This window comes from Hevea brasiliensis, chromosome 11, assembly GCF_030052815.1.
Source record: "Hevea brasiliensis isolate MT/VB/25A 57/8 chromosome 11, ASM3005281v1, whole genome shotgun sequence".
Lineage (NCBI taxonomy): Eukaryota > Viridiplantae > Streptophyta > Magnoliopsida > Malpighiales > Euphorbiaceae > Hevea > Hevea brasiliensis.
In genome coordinates, this window is record NC_079503.1 from 17,971,979 (window position 1) to 17,992,190 (window position 20,212).

At 33.0% G+C, this 20,212-nt stretch overlaps 1 protein-coding gene and 1 long non-coding RNA gene across 2 annotated transcripts; one reads left to right on the top strand and one right to left on the bottom strand.

Moving 5' to 3' along the window:
* The first annotated feature begins 391 nt into the window (after window positions 1-391).
* On the top strand, window positions 392-1,160 carry LOC110661551 (uncharacterized). The gene is made up of 2 exons (XR_002496132.2): window positions 392-772; window positions 860-1,160. It is a non-coding gene; the product is annotated as an uncharacterized LOC110661551 (long non-coding RNA).
* A 7,155-nt stretch (window positions 1,161-8,315) lies between these two features.
* Window positions 8,316-11,126, bottom strand: LOC110661563 (protein PGR). Its single transcript, XM_021820220.2, has 5 exons — window positions 10,776-11,126; window positions 10,551-10,664; window positions 9,412-9,634; window positions 8,695-8,943; window positions 8,316-8,571 (listed from the first exon to the last, which is right to left on the bottom strand). Exons 1-5 carry the CDS (start codon window positions 10,919-10,921, stop codon window positions 8,440-8,442), a joined length of 864 nt encoding a protein of 287 aa, XP_021675912.1. The 5' UTR covers window positions 10,922-11,126; the 3' UTR covers window positions 8,316-8,439.
* Window positions 11,127-20,212: the final 9,086 nt, after the last annotated feature.

Consider the following 20,212-nt stretch of genomic DNA (forward strand, 5'->3'; position numbering starts at 1 on the left):
AACATTATCAAAAATTAAGTTAAAAAAAATTAAAGACACTAATTGGTCATTAGTCTCGACGATAGTCAAGTAAATATTGAGAAAAATGACTCCCAGTTTTTAAATATGAAGTTTTTTTCTCAAATTTGAATAATATTTTTCTATGATCGAAAAAATGACTTTCCTACAATATTTTTATTTTTTTCTCTAAAATAAAAAATATTTTTTAAAAATATTTTTAATGAAACAAATGGCGTATTAATTTATCAAACCACAACGTTTCATTATTAAAATTGATTAAATATGTTCATTGTTATTCCATTATTAAATGATTTGTTTGTTCGTATACGTGAATTCAAATTCTACTATTCTATTTTTCTTGGTTTCTTTTATCAAACTGAGCATTCTTTATTTTGAGTCCTTTTGAATGATAGAAAATGATTCCGTATTCTAGAAGACAAGACTTAAGAAAGCTTCACCTGGTAGGTTTCTTATAGAATTGGATAATCCTACGAGTTGACAATAACATAATGAATATTGTAAGCTATTAGGTGTTTTGATGATGACAAATTAGATCACTTCAAATATCAAACCTGTCAAGTGTTTCCATCTGTTACACAAGCCTCTAATCTTCCTTTCCTTCTCCTTGTGTCTCTGTTGCCTCAATTATATCAATAAATTCAGCGCTTGTTTCTAAAGAAAAAGGAAAAATGGATGCACCAGCTTATCAAGAGATGTCATATACTGATCATGTTAAGAGGCGCCATGAGGAGAAAGGCTGCCTCTATGCTTGGTGGGTTTCTCTTGTTTTTGAATTTTACTTCAGTTTATAAAAGAAATTTTCTTATCCTTGTTGTTTTATTTTGGGTTAAAATTGCAGCTTGTTTGCTCTGTGTTGCTGTTTTTGCTGCTACGAGACTTGTGAATGTTGCTTAGATATTCTCTGCTGCTGCTGCTAAAACACTAGTCTGGCTTCGGTTTGCTTTTATCATTTGCCATTAATAATTACTGCTGTTATTGTTATCGTCTCCTCTCAGTGACAACTGAGCCCGTAGAAGAGAGTGACTCTGTATCTGTTCGGTAAATAAAATCTCAAGTCATAACTCTCTGAAACCCGTGTGTCATGTCTTAACTATGTTATTCTGCTAGATAATTTTATAAATAAAAGTTTTCAACAATCATATGATCTGTTTTTGTCTTTATGATTATTAAGGTTGTGTTTGTTTTACAAAAGAAAATATTTTCTAAAACAATAGATTATTTTTTTATTGTTTAATATAATATTAAAAATCATTTGAAAAATAATTAAATTTATTATAAAAACTAAGCAAAAAAGAAAAAAAAATAACTTAAGACACCAATTGATCACTATTCTGATAATCCAAAAGCCTAAATGGGCTCATAACAAAAAAAAAAAAAAAAAAAAAAAAAAAAAAAAAAAAGGAAAAAAATGATAGTTAAGCGAGCATCGGTGAAAAATGATTTTTCAATTGAGATAAAAAGTCATTTTTTCAAACTCAAATAACATTTTTTCATAATAAAAATAATTTTTTATAATATTTTTTTAAATAAAAAAGTATGAAATATTTTTCTCAAAATAAACAACGTAGTTAAGAATTTTTATTTTAATTCTTTTAATCAGCCTCCTCTTTGACGAAATACCTCTTTTCATCAAAAATTGAATAGTCTGTTTCATCTAAAAAGGTAAATAAATCGTGCTTAATATTCTTTTAAGAAGAAATAAAGTAATATCAAATATTTTAAAATAAAATTTTTAAAGTAAGATTTTTTATAATTTAAAAAAAATCAATTTTTTATAATTTAAAAAAATGATTTTTTTTTATAATTTTTGAATGAGAAATGATAAATTTTGTAAGGTATTTAAATATTTTAAAGAGAAAAAATCCTTACTAAATTATAGTGAAAAATAGAGATTTTTTTTTTAATAATTTCAAAAATTTTCATAAACTTTAGTTTTAAAACCTTATTTTAAAAATTCACGAGTTCGAAATACAAATTCAAGATTTTGAAATTAATCACAATTTCTCAAACCTCAGACCTGAGAAGTGACTTCAAGTAATTAACCAACACATATGAAGATTGATTTTTTACTTCAAACTAGTTTACGGACCTTTGTGTATTAAGAGAACTGTAGCTTTTTAAATAAAGTTTCTAGAAATTTTCAAAATTTTTTATTTTTCAAACCTTTCAATTGATAAATTGAGAAAACAAAAAGAAAAATTAAAATGTTCAAGATCATAAAAAAAAAAATTTGCTTAAAAAATCTTTATTTTAAAAAATCTCACTTTACCTTTGAACAGAATGTAAGTAATTTGAATATCTTATCAAACTAAGTTCAAACTCAAATAATAATAATAATGGAAAATTATAAAAAAGTACTTTTTGGCTTCATGTATTTTTCACTTCAGAATTTGTGATTCACTTTTGTGACAAATTGATACCCTAATATTTATACCGTTAGTAAAGGACGACTTTCCGTCTTTCCTCCATTAAAATATGTGTTGTCCCAAAGAAAGTGACCAAGAGGGGGGTGAATTGGACACTTTAGACAATTTTTCAGTCCTTGCTCAAGACTTAATGAAAAATTGAGGCTTTGCACTTCTATGTATGTGTATAACTCTGTTCCTAGGATGTAATTTAAGTAATCAATCAAGTTATGCACAAATACTAGCTCATACACAAAATAATTACTTGATATCAAGTGTATTTTCTCACATAAAATTCAGAGTTTGCAATATTAGCTCAATAAAACAAATTCTTAACACATTCAATATATAATCAGAAAATCAAAGTGCTGAAAATTAAAGAGTTAAGGGAAGAAGAGAATAAAACACAATGTTTATAGTGGTTCGGCTCTCTTAACCTACATCCACTCTTCCCAAAGTCCCACTTTGAGAGTTACTCCACTATTTGATCTTTTCAACAGGCAAAATTCAAAGCTTTTACAATATCAGCAAGCTTCCCAGGTGCTTGAGGACCTTTACAACGTCTGTACTTCCCACAAAAGACCACAAGCTTCACAAGGTGCTTGAAAACCTCCCACAAGCTTCACAAGGTGCTTGAAAACCTTCCACAAGTGTGTCCTCACACTTACACAACCTTAAATAGGTTTTGGTATAGAAGAAATCACTCTCAATAACTCTCAGATACAGAATTTAATGCTAGAAGATTGAGAGAAAAGATTTGCCACTCAAGCTCAAGAGTAATTGAATGAAAGCTTCAAAAATACCACAATAAATTCACTATGAATAAGAGCACTTTCATTAGTTAGTTTTGTAGTAAATGATGCCTTTTATAGGAGTTTTTCATTACCAAAAATGTCTGCTGGAGAGTGTGTCCAACGGCTCTTTAATTTTCAAAAAAAACTAGCCATTATTGCTTAGAAAGTCGTACAGCAGAGTTGAGTCAGGTCAGGTCATAAAAATAGTTAACTAAAATTTTCACCGGTTAACTAGTTTTGTAAGACAAAGAATTTTAGACATCAAAACTAGTTAACTAATTTTCGCAACAGGTTAACTAATTTCGCTACTGCCTGACTTAAAAATTAAAATTTTGAGTTTTTGAAGAAAGGTTGTAAAAATTATTTTGACCATTCAAAAACCTTAGAAATGATATAAAAACACTTTCTAAACTCTTAAATCTAAAAACAAAATTGATTTTAGGTCTCAAATGGCATAAATTCTCCAATCTTGTACAATGGACCTAAGAACTTAATTTCTATCATATTTCTTCATGGACTTTGATTCGTCTTGTGTTATACAAGATGATAAACTCTTTTTATATCAGCCATGTCAATAGAATAGTCCTTCCATCAGTGTCTTTTGCATATCATGACATATAAAATCACTTCAAATACTTATGCACAAAAGGTTAATGTATATTTCATTAAGTTTTGTTATCATCAAAATCAAGCTCATTTTAGCTTGCAGGGCCTACAATATGCTGATGTGAAACATAAAAGTACTAATGTAAAAGATAAATCTACTAACGTGAAATAAAAAAAATAAAAATTATAAAAGTACCTTGTGATTTCGCTTATTTTCACTTCAAGATTTGAGATTTATTTTGTAACAACCCAAAAATTTTAAATTTGTGAGCATTTTTTGTATTTTAATTTTATTTAAATTTTAGGAATTTTTTTGAGATTTTTCGGATTTTAAAAATCGGGTTCGATTTTTCGAAAATATAAACTTTGATGATTTTTAAAAATTAGACCACGTGGCAAAACTAAAAATATATTTGGAGTCTACGTATTTTTCTGAGTTTTCTGGAATTTTTTCGGAATTTTTGGACCTCGTTTTCGGTCCCGAGGCAGAGTAAAAATTCAAAATTTTGTATTCTGAATCGAACCGGCCGAATCGAACCGGACCGGATCGGACCGGTCTTCTTTTCTGCCAGTTCAATTCATGTGCTTTATTCTGCCTTGTGTAAAATTCGAGGATGAATTTTCTGTAAGGGGGGAAGAATGTAACACCCCAAAAATTTTAAATTTATGAGCATTTTTGGTATTTTAATTTTATTTAAATTTTAGGAATTTTTTTGAGATTTTTCGGATTTTAAAAATCGGGTTCGATTTTCTGAAAATATAAACTTTGATGATTTTTAAAAATTAATTTAAAGACCACATGACAAAACTAAAAATATATTTGGAGTCTACGTATTTTTCTGAGTTTTCTGAAATTTTTTCGGAATTTTTGGACCTCGTTTTCGGTCCCGAGGCAGAGTAAAAATTCAAAATTTTGTATTCTGAATCGAACCGGCCGAATCAAACCTGACCGGATCGGACCGGTCTTCTTCTCTTTTTCTTCTCCCTCCCGCGCACGTCGACCTTCTCCTCTTCTCTCTCTCTTTTCTCTCTCCTCCCTCCTCCCCTTGCCGCGCCGCCGCCTCCCCTGCGTCCCCACCTCGCCGGCGCCCCACCTCGGCCCTCCCCCACGGCCACCGCTGGAACGCTGAAACGACCTTAGAACGGACGCGCAGCGCGCACGCGACTGTTGGACTTCCCGGCCAAAATCCGGATGATCCGGCCACCAATTGGACCAGGTCTTGTATCTAAAATCATCTACTCAGCGAGAGCTTTCCATAGACACCATGAACGCCGAAATCCATCAAGCGGTTTATCCAATTTTTGCTCGGGAAGTTTTTAGCCCATTTCGACTTTTGGGCTAGATTTCTCGAAAATCGTAAATCCCACGAGAAAACCGAGGGTACCAGCACGCTCCACTCGTCGAGAGCTTCGCGGTGACATAAATTTCAAATTTTTCCGACACCGTTTTTCGGTGGGTTCCACGGAACTTCGCAGTGTTTTTCCGAGCATTTAATGAGCTTAGAAAATTCTGAAAAATTTATGTACTAACCCCCGTGTTATGGGCTTCGTATAGGTATCCTCGATTCGCGGAAAATTCGACAGTTGACCGGGTCTGCGAAATTCCGGCCAGACATACCCGTTACCGGAAAAGTCTCCGAATTGCACCGAGGTTTTGGCTAGCCCCCCATTGTCAGACGTCCCGAGCGCGTTTCCGAAGTCGGAATTGGCAAAGGTAAACCCGAACCTTACTTTTTCGTAATTTTCTAGTGCATAAATAGGAGTAAAAATCCATAAAATATTCGTGGTAGGTTAGAAAATTATGATTCTTTTTGCAATAGCTTAGTAATATTGCTAAGGACCGCGGGACAAAGTTTTAGAATTTTTAGAGCTTATTTGGGCAGTTTTTGCAAAAATGGTCAATTATAAGGATTAAATTGAAATATTACATACTGTGATGGATGATTGATTTGATGGGCCCAGGAGGGGCTGTGTGATATGATTGAGCTGTGGATATATGGATTGTAAATATAGAAGTGTGTTTTGAGCCATTTTGCAGGTTGGGTAGGTCCTAGGTATAGGGGAGACTCTGCCGGATTTTCGGCACGACTTAGGACGTATTGGTCTTTTTCTTTGTTTGTATTGAGTCAAATTTATTAAATGATTGTAATAAAATTATCAGGTGAGCCGGAACAGCCTTCTTCCTCCGCCCAGCCGCCTCAGTGACCATCGTCAATTCTGTGAGTAAAATATTAATTTTAATTGTAATTTCGATATTATTATATGTTCAAGCATGCCCATGCATCACTTATATGCATATATTTATGTAGTTAAACTCTAGGCACGATTTATGTTGCATTCATAACTGTTAGCGTGCCATGGATGTTGTTGTGGTAATTTGGAGCAGTGTGCGTGCGTTGGCGTGCGTGTGATGTGGTGTGGACTATGGATAGGACGAGTAGACACGGCTTTAGATCTTCGCTGGGACCCGGTCCTTCGGGGTAGACACGGCTTGAGTTCTTCGCTGGGACCCCGATTTGGTTATTAAGTGGAAGTCCGAGCTGAGTTCTTCGCTGGCACCAGGTTGGATTTAAGAGAGTTGTATAGGGGATCAGCTCCCATATATTATGATTGATGTTACAGGGTGCGTGAGTGCTCCAAATTTACCTTTTTGATGTTATGATGTGAAAATGTTGTTGATGTTGCATTTCACTCTACAGGGTGCATTAGTTTTAGATAGTTATAAAGATTATGGTTAAAATTGATATTTTACTCTCTGAGTCGAACGCTCACTCCTGTTCAATATTTTTCCAGGCCACAGGAGGATATTTTTGAGGTTAACCTGCTTCCTTTCCTCGCAGGTTGTTTATCAATATTTGTGTAATTTTATTTACTCCTAGAATTTCCGCATGTGTTAGAAATGTTTATTTGATTTGGGTCTGTAAACTAAATTATTATTGTGGACCTGTAAAATTATTATATGCATGTTTGATGGACTGGATGAGGGAGCTGAGCTCCCATTTATCATTATGATGATATGAGTATATGGAGGGTGAGCTGAGCTCCCCAATGGATTGTTTATTGTGTTTACAGGTCGGATGAGTCAAAAACTCCCCGTTAGTAGGTCCATTTTATGGCTGGACTCTGTCTGGTTGGTTTCTTGAAATTGGGTCCAAATGGGCCTTAGAGTTGGGTAAATGAATAGTTAAGGCTTACTACGGGCCTCGGGGGCTTTAGGCTGGCCCAGGTCCTAGTGCCGGTCCGGCCCATAGGTTGGGTCGTGACATATTTTATGAAAAAGTAATACCCTACGGTAATGCGTTATTACCAAATACAATATTTTATCTAATACTATCAAATTTCGTTGTTGTGACATTAGAATAGTATTTTTTTTAATTATTTTTAATAATAAAAAATAAATTATACACCGCTAAGATATGTTATGTAAGAAAAATATTTTATTTACTTTAGATATGTTAATTTCGAAAAGTGAGGTATGCTGATATGAAATTTTGCATAAAGATTCTGACTTTTGAAATCACTACCAATAGATTTTTAAACTTGGAGTATGCACCTTCACTTTCAAAATCACTGTTAATGCAGCATAAACTGATGAGTGAGTTATTATATTAGTATTATTGAGAATTTGGATAGGAGCAACAATTTTTGTCGTTGGAGTAACTAGATTGAATCGACGCCCTTTATTAGCTAGCCACTTTCTCCCTTTATGAGGTGGCCGATACTTTTTTTTACTTTAGACAGTTTTCATCAACACTGTTTGAGAAGTTCGTGGATAAAGCTATCCTTTGAATTTCCTAATACTTATAAACTCCATGTAAAATTTTTTTGACCTAAAGAATTGGCTATCGTAGAATACTAAAACTGGAAAATTGAGCTCTTTCAAAGAAAATATGCATAAACTTTTTCTATGATATTCTAAAAGCAAAGGACATCAAATTCCACCTATTTTTAAGAATTAAATAGTCCACTTGATTTGCTAATAATGCAGCCTTAAAGTACTACTTTGCCACAAAATAAATCACAAATCCTAAAGAAAAAATAATCAAAACTACAAGGTACTTTTTCCTAATTTTTATTTTTTTAATATTCTACGTTAACATCTTTCTGTTTCACATCAACATCTTTTAAGTGGAGAAAAGACGAAAAATTGTCCTTTAATAACAGTGCCAACCTCAAGACACCACCCTGTCACAAAGTGAACCACAGACTCTGAAATAAAAATGAGTAGAACTACATAGTACTTCTTCTTTTTTTATTTTCTCATAATAATAATAATAATAATAATAATAATAATAATAATATAACTCAACCAAGTTGCCTTGAGTTCGAACTTCAAATTTTGAGACTAACTCGAACTCGAACTCGAGATTGATACAATATTTGCTCCACTTCGTTCTAAAATTCAAACTGAGTGAACTCAAACTTAGTATTTATTTTTATCACTCCACTTGGCTCGATTACACCCCACTTCCATCTTTATAGACCAGCATCATCAAGCTTCTCAAAACGGCTTGATTAAAGTTCTCTTACAATTGATACATTATTCAGTTGCAAAAGCACAATTGAGATGTGCAATCTCAACATTACAACAAAATTTGACTGAAAATATCAGTTTAGAAAATGTATACACACGCAATGGAAGTCAGCAATGAGGTCAACAGTATCGAAACAAGATTCACAGCATTGTTATCAAGAAAGTTAAGCCCCGAAATTTTCTTCACTGTTGGTCCTGGTTTTCCAACAACCTGAAAAGTCAGTGTCAATAAGTATCAGGTCAGCTCACAAGTGCTCATGTTTAATTTGTTATCCTAATTGTGGAAGCCAGAAGCTTTTCTAATGATAAATCTTTCCACAAATGTCTAGCTTACTTTATTACGAACAGTGCAGAATCCGCTGAATTGCAGCGTAGCTCCCAATAAGGAATCTATGAGACTCCCACATAATCCTGCCATTGCAGCTAGGGGTATGACCAAGATCTGCTTCAGAGCTACATCATACTCACAGCTTGTTGTAAAAAATCCAAATAGAACAAATGTGAGTCCAATTACACTTCCTGCTGCTGCAGCTGCTACAAGTCCTACCATTGTTACCCCGCCATTTGTACCCTTCCGAACAGGCTGATAATCAATTAATCATGTAGGAAATGTATCAGGATTCACAATCCTAAAACTTATAAGAAAATTCCTTTAGCCTGCATATAATTTGAAAATATAAAAAATCTCAAGCATCATTACTAATTTACACCATATACAATCAGAACAGGAATAAAAGCTGGTTAAAACCAAATAACAAAAAATAATTTACTCCGCAAATCCTCTAAACAAGAGAAAAGAAGTTTGCAACATGAACATAAAGAATTCATAAATTTTTCAGAGAGGCCCATCAAGGGTGAATAATATTGGCTTCAAGCATAATCTAGACTACAGAAACTGAATCAGAGAAAATAGCTTGTACATTTTCTATGCACAATAAAAAGGCAACATTATTTATAATAATCATTGTGACAAACTACAAATGAATGTGAGTGCACCAAAGCTTGATTTGAAATGATAATATCAGAAACTCAAAATGAAAGGAACATCCACCTTAAAGGTTGTGATCAAACGAGGTTGTGCATCACTAAGCACCCCGAGCTCTGAAGACCAAGTGTCTCCATTAGAACAAGAATAGTGACCAATAATACCACCAATTAAGGATGTGATAACAGTTGATTCTTTTGTGTCCAAGCACTTGTCCTGCCATCCACTGAGTTTCCAAAAAACCACAGCCAAAACTGTAGAAATACCACTATTAAACAGAACTTGTATCCTGATAAAAACAAAAAGAAAGCATAGCATTAAAGAAAGAATCATTGAAAATGCACAGAAGGCAGTGAACTTCATATATCATATGATGTTAAGAAGTTCAACCATTCAGATTTTGTCTTCAACATTAAAAATATAGGGACTAAGTGATTCATATTTTTGCCTGGAATCTTGAATTGGCTTAACAGGTGAATACTAGGACAAGTCTTTGCCCCATCTTGGATGGCTCATTTGTGTTATATGGGTAGCCAAAATTTCCAAAAAGAGTCGCAAACAGAGTCTAGGAATTGACATTAGCAAGGCCCTCCATATTAACTCTATTTGTGACGTGTAAAATCAAAACCACAGAATTTCTCTCAAACTGCAACTTCAGCCTGTTTGGAAACTAGATTTTTGCAAGAACTCAATTCAACTTATTTCTTATTATCATTATTTTTTTTTTTTTTTGTCAATTCGCATGTTATGAAATGTAATAATTTAAAGAATTCAATTCTTATAACTTAAAAAAAAGAATTCATTTTAAAAGAAATAAAAATCATGTCAAAAGCAATATTGATTGTGTGAGAATTCATTTCTTGCAACTGATTTTTTTTTTCAAAGGAGGAAAATAAGATTAAAAAAGCTATACTTTCATGATATTAGTAACAAATATTTCATGACTATATGCTTAAGTATTAAAAAAATTAATTAATTAAAAGAAAAGGGGGTTGTTATTTGTCATTTATGCAACAAATTTTTTTCCTAACTCAATCAACCAAAGGAATAAATAAAGTTATATTTCTGTAAAAATAAAAGAAGAAGCTTTCTTAGGTCAAATCACAATCCTTAACCTCAATTTGATGCATATTCATATATTTAAAGAAGAAGAAGAACAAGGACACACAGAGACAGTGAGAGAGAGAGAAAGAGGGATACAATACCAATTTCTTTGTCCGCCTTCCTTGAAATCAGCATCAATACGTCTCTTCTTTTCCTCCCCGACCTTCGTAAGTTTCGACGAAGAGAGGAAGAATGCAACCAATATAGCGCCAAATCTAAATTCAGCAAATATTAATTAAAATAAAACAAAATAGAAGCATAAACTTTCTGCGATTTCTCAGGAACCAAACAGGGTAGAGAAAAAGAAAAAGAGTTAAAGAAGAGACCTGTAATTGATTGCGAAGTGAATGGTCAAAACAAGAAATCCGGAGATTGCACCAGAAAAGTCGAGAGATTTTCTCCTGTAAGCTCTAATAGCGATTAAAGAAGAGATTAACACAGCAATTGGTAGTTGGATTAAGAATTTATCCATTATTGAATTTTGAAGACTAATCGGAGTTCAGAAATGTTGAAGAAAGATGATAATTTGTTCGTTTCTGAGTTACGACTACACCTACACACTGCACTTCTTTCTTTATTATCTCTTTCCCTTTCTCTACCTAAAATAATATTGAAAACACAGTATTGAAAATAATAATAATAATAATAATAATAATAATAATCTATTAGAATGACATGTGATGTGTGCTGTGCTGTACCCGATTTCCTATAAATTCACGTCCCAGTACGCAAATGGGAGAATGGGAAGACCTCAAATCTCCATTAATGATGGATTTTTTTTTTCCTCAAAATTCATTTTGGCTTCATACAAAATTAAATAAGGGCCACTTTGGATCTTCACCACGAGTGAAGGGCATTAGACACGACCATCATAGCAGTAGAATGATTGTGAATGGGTCCGGCCCAGCTTGAGCCCAATAACTTGAGCTCACGAAGGGACCTTGTAACATCATGAGCGTTATTGACTCAACAATCTCCTTGAAGGGCAGCGCATTAAATAATGGAAATACCGTATGGTCCACATTATCTTTAATTGAATTCACTAATATTCAATAGCCAACTAATCAAATTGAATGAATAAAATCTCAAGTTGTAACTTTCTAAAACCCATATCTCAACTATGTTATTCGGCTAGATAATTTTATAATGGAATAAAGTCCAATTTTCTCTCTATACTTAATAGAATAAAGTCTAATCTCTTATCTGTACTTATTGGGCAGGTTCAATTTAGTACAATTTTAACTTTTGATTCAATTCAATTCAGAAGTTTCAATTTATGTTCAATTTAGTCCAAATTTGAGGAAGGTATAACTCACACACCACTTTTTAATGCATGAGTTGCCTTTTTTTATTTTTTAAATATTTTTAAAGTTAATTATTTTTTTAATATTAATTGCTTAGTTAATAATTTTTAATCTCAATTAATTAACTATAATTAGTTATTTTTATATTTTACTTTTTTAATATTAATTAATAATATGGAAAAAATAATATTTTTATATTTTTAGTTTTATTTAATTATAATTTTCTAATTTTAAATTAAAAGTATGAAATACAAATATCATATTTTTACATTTAAATAATTAAAATTAATTAAAGTAATAATTTTTAATTTTAATTAATTATATGAAAATATAAAGATATTTTTTTATATTTTTCAGTTTAATTAATAATATTGAATAATAAAAATAATATTTTTTATTTTTTATTTAAATAATTATACAATATAAAAATAATATTTTAATATTAAAAAATAATTAAATATTAAAAAATGGCACATATTAATTAATTGGATTAATTTGAGCATAAACCAAAACTTATATGTTAAATTGGACCAAAAGTTAAAAATATGCTAAATTGAACTTTTCCAATAAGTACATGTGGCAAATTAACCCTTATTCCATTTTGTAGTATCTGTCATTTTTCAATGTTGAAATATCTGTCCTTTAATATTCTCGTGAAAATTAAAACTTTACTGACAAAAGAGTGACAGTAAGATGTGAAAATATGATTATGTATGTATGTTTGAGGTAATCAAAATGTATTTAAAAAAAAATGCTTAAAAGGTCTTCTTTCCTAAAAGTTTTTAGGTGTGTGTTTTTGGCAAAAGAAACTTCGGCAATCGAAGAATGGACTTTCGGCAGTCGAAGTCTTTTTTCCTGTTCAAATATCCTTCTTAAATAGAATAGACTCTGGCAACCAAAACTAAGGCTTTCGGTAGCCAAAAGTCCCTCGACCTTGAGAGTATAAAAGGATCCAAAGCTCATTTTGCTGTAAAAAATACTTGGGTTTTCTCTTTTTCGCTCTCTCTCAACTACTGAAGTATGCAAGGAGCTCTTTGAAGAGATTTCCTTGGGTTTTTCAAGATCTAGAGGTGGATTCTTCCACTCAAAAATTTGGGAGAGTAGATTCGAGCTTTGGGGCTTTGATTCTTTCACCTCTAAGCTCCAAAAAAAGAGGTAACATTCTTTTCTTTTTTATCTAAAAGGTAGATCTAAGAAATTTGATGAAGGATTAGGTTTCTACAACTTCTATTTCAAGTGATGTTGTGTTTAAGATGAGTTTTGGAGAAGTTTATGTATGTTAGGTTTAGAATTTTGTGATTTATTATTGAAATTACAAGTGTTATGGGCCTTAGATGGCTAGTTTCCCTTGGTGGATTTGAGAAAATTCTCATATATGTTATGCTGGGTTTGGGGAAAATGTATGGTTTTAAGTTTTTAGTTAATGTATGTGGTAATTAAGCATGATTTCAAGTTATTTTAGAACTTAGAGATGTGTATATGTGTTAGGTTTAAGTTTTGGAACTTTAGAATGAGTTTAGAGCTTTTGGGGAGTTTGAATTAGCAGGTTTTTGACTTGGGAGTTTTGAAAATTCCTAGATTTGATTGCTAAAAACCATAGTTTTGGTAGCCGAAGCATGCAGTTTCACGAGAAAATGTGAAAATTTTCTAAGTTTGGTAGTCAAAGTCTAAAACTTCGGTAGTTATAGTGGTTACTGCCCAAAATGAGCACCTGATGTTCTAAAGTTCAGCAGCTAAAGCCCAAGACTTGGGCAGCCGAACTTGGTTCTGCCCACTTTATTTTTTTGATTTCAAAGTTCCAAAATCTAATTTCATGGTTCCTAAAGGGCTAGAATAAGATGTTTATTATGTGTATAGAGTTTTAGAACCTTGTATAACTTTCTAGGATCAGGCTTGAAGGACTCGGAAAGTTAAGGATCTGAGAATAGCTACCATTTGTGATAGGAAGTTGATAATCAATAAGAGGTGAGTAATTCTAACCTTAATAAATGTAAACTTTCTAAATTTAATTTCTGATCATCCTCATGCTTCATGTTGTATTTATGTAGGATGTATGTATCTAGAATATGAATATGTTGCATATTTGCATATTTATTATTGGTGCATTGATGGATAATGGATGAACCACTGACTCCCCTCATGTTATGACTATGTTATGTTATGTCTGTTATGGATCCATAAAAATCCAAGGGGAGATCTTTACGATACCCTTAATGCATGATACAAGTCATGTTTTAAGTGAAAGTCCTTAGGAGCCTTTGTACGAGCTGGGCACATTGGATTCAGGGAGTCACTAATGACAAGTCCATCCTACATGAAATATTTATGATGTGAAAATCCATTTGGATGATGCATTGCATATGTATGAAATGAATGATATAATAAATGTTGGTTAGTTTACTCACAGAGCTTGTGTAAACTCACCCCTTTTCCCTAACCTCAGGTGCAGGTTTATAGTATTAGAAGAGTTCTTTGGAGAGAGAGCATCAAGGGTAGCTTAGCACTCTTCTTTATGTATGATATATGGATAGATGGATATGTAAAATGTGAATGGATGGTACTATGCTGGTAATTATAGAAAATTGGACTTATGTAAAATTTTAAGTATGATGATGATGTTTATATTTATGTTAACTCTTTTGGGAGTATACATGTTAAACCATTATGCTTCAGAGTTTTATATATATTAAGGTTCAAGTTATGAACCACTTTTATGTTAAAGACAATTATGTATGGATGAAAAGACTAAGATGTAAAGGTTTGTTATATGTTTGAATGTTGATAGTACATGTGTTAAGATTATGTTTATAGGCTTTAGGGTTGCTATAGGTTCCAACAGCCTTAAACTGACCTGATCCCTAGCATCGGTATTGGCCTCTAGCTGGGTCATTACAAAGTTGGTACTAGAGCTCTATGTTAGATGAGTAAACCTAGATGTTAGTAAAAGTATAGGATAAGGGTGGAAGGAAGTACGATGACCAGTACGGTTAGGAAAATACATGTCTAGTAGGGTTGAGTCCCTATATATTATATCATGAATGTAATGTGTATGTCATGTTCCATGCTATGCTTCATTATATGTTATGTGTTCATGTGATTCCACATGAACTTTTTATGTGCTCAACGCTTCTTGTTTGCTTTTAAAAATGAGAGGTTTAAGACGATCTGCTAGGTTGATCAGTGCTCCACCCAAGAATTAGGGTATTGGAACACTACCCGCCCTTGTTATCAGGGAGAAAGGAAGTTGAAGTGGAAGGGGAAAATCTTCAAGAGGTGCTAGAAAGTCCTTTAAAGTCAGTAAGGAGACTGCAAATGCACCCAGAATATCTGTAGATACACAAAGGAGTTCTCATGGCTTCTCCCAATAGCATGAGAATCCTGAGTCTGTAGGCATGGGAAGAGTGGGAAAAGATCGTTATATGGAGGGAGGATGTCACACCTTACCCCTCTGTAAGGCACAACATGATCCTATAGTGAATTACCGAACTTCACCTATCGATAACCCATTAAATACACTATAAGGGATTTTTAAACAATTTTCTTACTTTTTGAAGGGTGGTGAGCATTTCTAGCAAGTATTAAAAACGTTAATTGAGGTTTAAAAGTTAGGTAAAATTTTTTGACCATTTTTATTTTTGCGCAAATTTTATAAAAATTTCGGCAGAGTGCCAGCTGTAATTGAGAAAAACCAAAATTTTTGACCTGTAGAAAAGCACTTCCTATAATTCACTTCATCAAAATCAACCACTATCACAACTCAAATCAACACAATTCTTCTCAACTCCACAATTCAAGTCAATTCTCAACTCAATTATTTTCAAAACTAATACTAAAGAATTTCATTCACATTCCATTAAAGGAAAATTGATTTACATTCATCGGTCTAAATTTACATCAGAAAATCTAAAATAATATTATTTCAAGTTCTGTACAACTGCTCAAGACCAATTTACAACATGTACATACAATCATATACATCAAAATAAATATGTACAAAGTGTATAATTTAATACCCGACAGAATCTCAAAGTGTAGCACAATAGTCTTTAACAGCTCACTCGGCTGCTTTACTAGTCTTTCTACTTGCGATAGCAATAAAATGTCATCGCTGAGTACAATGACTCACTGGTGCACAACATAACAAAAATACTAATTTATGCATATATTAAATCACAATTAATCCAAATACGATACTGAAATTAATAAACAGATACAAAACATAATTTAAAATTTTGGTCAAAGAAATTTTTCACTTCTGAAGTTACAAAACAATTTTTATAAATTCACACAGTCATATCATGCCATCAATATATATTTTTCATCTCAATAGCCAAAGGCTTATGAGGAATACCAAGGTTAGCTAGCTCAAATCTATGGGTATCCATTCAAATTTCTTCATCTACTGGTACACACCTCAACACTTCAGTCAGAGAGGGAATACAAAACTAATTCCTCTCACTAGTCAGGCTAGTGAGGCATTCAGACATTTGGTCATGACACTGTAGTTTCAAACCATTTAAACAGTTTTCTAAGCATTCAAATGTCAATAATTCACATATAGTTTATTTTCTCAACATTTTGGGTTAATAACATATTTTTCTTTTCAATCCAATTTTTCAGTACAAATAAATTCACAATTTAATGATCACAATTCATTCAAAACAATTTGCAAAAGAAAATTTACATAAAGTTTCTATGTTGTGCATAAACCTCGTACGAGTCGCCTCTTGGCCTTGATTCGATGTTTCCTTTCCTTTCTCAATAGCCTTTTCAGCTGAACACACAATTTATAGTATTTCAGTATCATAACTTATAATAAATCTAATAAATAAATTCATGTCTACTAAATTCTAGCCCTAATATGCTTAAATTAATGTTCTTTGAAATTTGCATTTTGGGGTTATTATTCATGGCACTATTCAAGTCAAAATATTGACTTTCTCATGCTTAATAGGTATGTGAATTCCAATTACACCCACATACCACATTTTGAGTGTCAAATTTTTTGGTCTTAGTTGCCATTTCAACTTCTAACTCTCCTAAGAGAAATTGCTATTTTTCAGTTTTGGTCCTCTATTTTACACTGTTCCATTGGTCTAGTTACTGTAGAAATTTGGCTAAGTATTCTTCATCAAAGTTGTTTCTTATTGTTTTATCTTTAATTCCCTTTTTGAATCACTCCATTTAGAGTTTTGTAGCCTAAGTTATAGTCATTTTTCTAAGGCTGGCCAGATTGGTTTTTAACCCAGAATTCTGGGTAACTTTTAGGTCTGGCAGTTTTAAGATACCAATTTTGGTTGGCAATTTCACTTGGTTATGGGCAGAATTTGGGCTATTTTTCTTCATGAAAGTTGTAGTGCTATGTCATAGCTTTTCAATGCCACAAAAATCAGATCATTTGGACCTACCTAGACTAAGTTATGACCAATTGAACAAACACTATTCATTTAGTTATTTCTGTACAGTGGCAGTGCACATTACCCAGATTTGACTTAATTGTTCACTACCTTAATTTTATTTTCTGGGCATGGTTTCTAAATAAAAATTGTGTCTTTATGTGTCTAATTTCATTCCTAATTGGCCTCACACCAATTGGGTTATCAAAATTTCAGTTTTGGTCCCTGAAAGAGACCTAAGTCAAACTGCCAGATTGGGACCCCTAACCAATCCGAATTGCATTTCAATTCTACAAATTCTAACATATCTCAATTGGTCACAATTGACCATTTCTAACCTCAATTAAGGTCATTTGCATTAATTGACCATTTTCTACAATTTTTATCCCAATTTCAAGAATTCAAGAACCCTAATTTACACAATTCATTCAATTAATGAAATTAAAGTACATAATCAACATATATACACTTAATTCAACTTCTCTAACTCTTTAATTCCATCAAATTCAAGCAATTTCTATTCCCCTTAAGGCTGGTTGAAAATCCCACTTATTCCTCCCATGATGGTTTTGTTTGCATTTCCACTTTAATTCTAAGTGTATGCAACCCTAAACATATAGATTTAACTAGAATTTGTAAGTTTAAGGTACTAACCTTTCTCTTGAAATTCAATCACCAATTTCTTCACTCTTCCCCTTTGCTTTTCTTCCTCAATCTCTTTCTCAAGTTAAGATAGCAAGGTTTTACAGAGAATTTTGGGATAAATTAGGGTTAATTGAGTGGAAATCAAGCTTGAATCAAGCTTTAATGGTGAATGAAAATGGAGGTGAGAGGGGAGAGAATTTCGACCGGCTGGTTTGGGAGAGAAGATGAGTGAAATTTCTTCTAATTTTTTTTTTGTATTTTTATGTCTAAATAAGTTAAAATTGACTTGGTAAAAATTAGGTTAATTAAATTTAATTTTGATATCATATGTGATGTCATTCAAGTGATGTCATAAAAGCCAATTTTTCATTCTTTTTCTTTTTCCTTTATTTCCCTTGTTTCTTTAAGTTAATTCTATATTTCAAAATTTTCATTTCTCCAATTTTATTGGATAGTTAGGTCAGGAGTCACCTTTAAGGGTGAATTGACCAATTTGCCCCTCGCCGGTCTGGTCCGGTTTGTAAATAATTTGATATTTCTTCCGGATCCCTGACCTAAATATTTGACCTACTTATTAGCTCTTTTCTATGAGTTTCTCTTTTCCACTAGGTTCGCAATAGTCGTTAGGACCACAGCGTCACATTTTTCAGTTCAAAAGTAGGGTTAGGACTGACCTCGCAGTCACTTCCCAGTAAGGCCACCCATCGTTGTGACCCTTGGCTTATTTAACTTTTTATGCTTTGTTTTTCTTGTTTATACTTAACTATCTGGTAATCATTATTTATTTTCATTCAGAGCTTTTCTAGGTGTCTTAAATATGATTCTAATCCCCTTAATTATCCAGATCGACACTGGTCATTGGAATAGTAAAATATACCAGGCTATGCATATAAGGGTGTTACAGAGGAGATGAGTCAAAGTTTGTATCTCCTCCTTAGCCAGGACTAAAGTATGGGCTTGGGTATTAATATTCTCAATAGGGAAGTTTTGGAAACCTTGGGTTTACAAGCTATCCCCAATATTCTCCTTTCATGCCCTACCCACTTTACTTCCTACCATTCAACCTATATCCCACATACCCTCCACAACAGCACCCTCAAAGGTCTTCAACCACTATGGGAACTTAAAATCTCATAGAGGGAGTTACAAGAGTGTAAGTACCACCATCACCAATTGTCCCCTATAGTTCCTCCATAAGAGACTAGGATAAGTACTAGAGGTAGAGCAAGAATGATAATGTACTTAAAGCTAGATGCACCCAAGTACAAGGAAGGAGATGATCCTTTCGAGTACGTTAAGGTGGTCAAAATGATAGCCGATGAATTGGACAACAGTGATAGTAGGGCCATTTAGATGGCCAGCTTTATCTTGAAATATAAAAAGGCGAAGGAATGGTACAACTCCTATGTTGTTGATAGGGTCACTCGTATGACCTAGTCTCAGTTTGTGGTAGAGTTTTCTAATTGGCCTTTCTCAAAAAGCTCTAAGGAACTAAAAGTAGTAGAGTTTGAGCAGTTGAGATAGACTACTGATATGAGTGTCGACGAGTATACAGATAAATTTCTTGATCTTTTATAGTATGTGAGGTAGGAGTATGATTTTGATAACAAGAAAGTGAAGAGGTACACTCAAAAGCTTCACTCTAGATACTCCTCATTAATTTTGGTTGCAAAAACCCATAATTTCCATTTAATAGTAGATGCTAAAAGAAAGATGAAAGTTGGGGCTATCATTAAAGAGAGTCTGAAGCTAAAAAGTATAAAAGCTAAATAGTCTATGATTCCTAAGGCTATAAATGTAGGGAGTTTTAGTCATTTGAGCAAGACTATCTCTTCATTTGGAACTAAGAAGGATAAAGGAGGGAAGTTTGGAAAGAAGCAAAATAAGAATAAGTTCTGGAGCAGAATTAAGTCATGCCTTAGGATAGGAAGTGGATCTAGTTCGGGATTGAATACCTCTGGTTATATCAGATAAGGAAAGCCTTATCGAGGACCTTGTAAGTTTAGAACCTCCCAGTGCTATAGATGTGGACAAGAGGGGCACATGTCAAGGGAATATGCCAATATGGAAAGGGTGGCTTCTCAACAAGTAGGGTTTGGCAGTGTGGCCCAACCGGTATCAAGACATACTTTTGTGGGTCCTTTATTAGGAAAGGGACAAGGTAGAGGATGAGGTTCTTCATTCTCCATAGCAGGTTCATAAGAGAGCGATTTGATAGTACTAGCTCAGATCTTTACCATGACACAATAGGAAGCCAATATCTCCAACACTATGGTGTTAGGTAACCTTTGCATTGGAAGTTTCAATATGCATGCTTTGATTGATCTTGATACATCACATTCTTTTGTTAGCCCTGAAGTAGTCCAAAGATTGGGTTTAGTAGTCTCAAGTCTGTATTATCCATTAGTTATTAGTGGG

Excerpts from the sequence above, each read along its gene's own strand:
- LOC110661563 (XM_021820220.2), bottom strand. The coding sequence starts at position 10,921 with ATGGATAAATTCTTAATCCAACTACCAATTGCTGTGTTAATCTCTTCT. Across the intron at positions 9,635-10,550 it reads GAAGGCGGACAAAGAAATTG|GATACAAGTTCTGTTTAATA; the intron begins GTATTGTATCCC and ends TGTTTTTATCAG. Across the intron at positions 8,572-8,694 it reads TCTGCACTGTTCGTAATAAA|GTTGTTGGAAAACCAGGACC; the intron begins GTAAGCTAGACA and ends CTGACTTTTCAG.